The sequence below is a fragment of the Aptenodytes forsteri genome, unplaced genomic scaffold (genome assembly GCF_000699145.1).
Source record: "Aptenodytes forsteri isolate BGI_AS27 unplaced genomic scaffold, ASM69914v1 Scaffold373, whole genome shotgun sequence".
NCBI lineage: Eukaryota > Metazoa > Chordata > Aves > Sphenisciformes > Spheniscidae > Aptenodytes > Aptenodytes forsteri.
In genome coordinates, this window is record NW_008795579.1 from 115,684 (window position 1) to 117,474 (window position 1,791).

General features: G+C 71.5%; 1 protein-coding gene across 1 annotated transcript in view; it reads left to right on the plus strand.

The window, feature by feature from the left end:
• Positions 1 to 1,198, plus strand: part of NAB2 (NGFI-A binding protein 2) — a 22,504-nt gene extending 21,306 nt beyond the window's left edge. Inside the window, exons 4-7 of the mRNA XM_019472854.1 lie at positions 115 to 166; positions 465 to 591; positions 696 to 896; positions 1,012 to 1,198. Coding sequence (XP_019328399.1) covers positions 115 to 166; positions 465 to 591; positions 696 to 896; positions 1,012 to 1,106 — 475 coding nt within the window. The 3' untranslated portion in view covers positions 1,107 to 1,198. The remainder of the gene's footprint in view (positions 1 to 114; positions 167 to 464; positions 592 to 695; positions 897 to 1,011) is intronic.
• The last annotated feature ends 593 nt before the right edge of the window (positions 1,199 to 1,791 follow it).

The window sequence follows — 1,791 nt, forward strand, 5'->3', positions numbered from 1 at the left end:
GGGGGGGGGGGGCTGCCGGGGGGGGGGCGGGGGGCCGGGCGGGCATGCCTGTCGCGGGGCCTCTGCGCGGCCGCCCCCACGCCTGACGCAGCCCCTTCTCCTCCCCCCGCGCAGGGCCCATCCTGAGGAGAGTGGAGCCACCGCAGCCAAGCGGCTCAAGCAGGAGGTGGGTATGCACCCAAGGGTGCTGGGGGGGCACACACCCACATGCACGGGGGTGTAGGTGCAGGGGGGGGTGCACATGTGCGTGCAGGTGTGCACACCTGTGAACGTGGGCAGGACGGTGCAGCATGCCCAGGGCTGCCCATGCTGGCTTGGGCAGGCAGCAAGGGGCTCTGGGGAGGTGGCTGTGGGACTGGCACTGTGTGTGCAGCTGTGGGCATCCTGGGGCAGGCGGCCCGGAGCCCCCCAGCAGGATGGGGCCTGTCCACAGGGCCCTGTGCTCACCCGTGCACTCCTGGCAGGCAGGAGAGCAGAGCCGCCTCGAGCTGCTGCCGCTGGGGCCGGAGCCCCCCGGGGCTGCATACCGAGCCAGCCTGGAGGAAGATGCAGCCAGCCTCTCCGGGGAGAGCCTCGACGGCCACTTGCAGGGTGAGTGGGGGCCCCTTCCTCTCCCAGGGGTGCCTGTAGGCAGGTGGTGGCCAGCCCCCCACCCCTCACTCCCTCGGCACTGACTCTTGCCCTTCCCTCCACAGCAGCGGGGGCCTGTCCCCGGCTGACGCCGCCACCCGGCGTGGCCCCCGATGTGCCCCTTGGCCTCCCCCCCCATGGGCTCTGGAGTCGCCACATCCTCCAGCAGACACTGATGGATGAGGGGCTGCGCCTAGCCCGGCTGGTCTCCCATGAGCGCATGGGGCGGCTCAGCCCCTGCCTGCCAGGGAAGCCCCCGGGACCAGGTGAGCATCCGCAGGGCTGGGGAGGGGGGGGGTTTGCCTGGGGGGTCCAGATGGCACAGCTGCCTTCTCCCTACAGAAGCAGTGCCCTGACACCATCTCCCACCTCTCCCCACAGAGTTCGAGGATGGGCTGGCAGAACGGGGTCCTCCAGCCCCCCCGGAGCCCCCCCGCGGCACCATCAAGGTGGAGCAGGAGACCAGCCGGCAGTGAGGCCCCTGCAGCCCCCCACCACCATTAACAAAGCAATAACGTGCTGGGGGACGGGTGCCGGCGATGCGGTGGCAGTGCTCTGGGTGCGGAGAGCCGGTAAGGGTTTGGCCACAGCCCCCCCAGGGCCCCGTCCCCTCCCACACCGATGCTCTGGTTACCTCAGCCGCGGCGGGATGCGCCTCCCCGCAGCAGCAATACCCTCGTCCCCACCAGGCTCTGGGTCCCCGCTGCCCCCCCGGGGCTGGGAAGCCCTCGCTGGACTCAAGCCCGCTGTACAACAGACCCTCCTGCCCGCACCAGGCTGCCTGGACCCCCTGTCGGCTCACCCCTCATGCTGACCGTCCCCCCCCGGGCCACTTCAGGCAGGCGAGCTGCATCCCCCAGCCCCATCACCGTGCAAGGACAGGCGCTTCACCCCTGGCACACGAGCTGCGTGCAGGCCCGAGGTGCAGCACCGCGTGCTCCTGCGTCAGCGCCGCTACCCACGCCGGGCACACGGTGCCGGCACGCACAGCCCCGCACAGACCCCCGCAGCGCCCACGCTCCACCCGCCAGCCCCCCTCCCCGCAGCACGCACGTGCAAGCACATCATGCACATGCATTGTGACCCTGCTCCCCCCCCACCCCCCGCACCCTGCCGCTCTGAGCTTGCCAGCCACCTCAGGGTGCCGACGTTGTTGCCTTG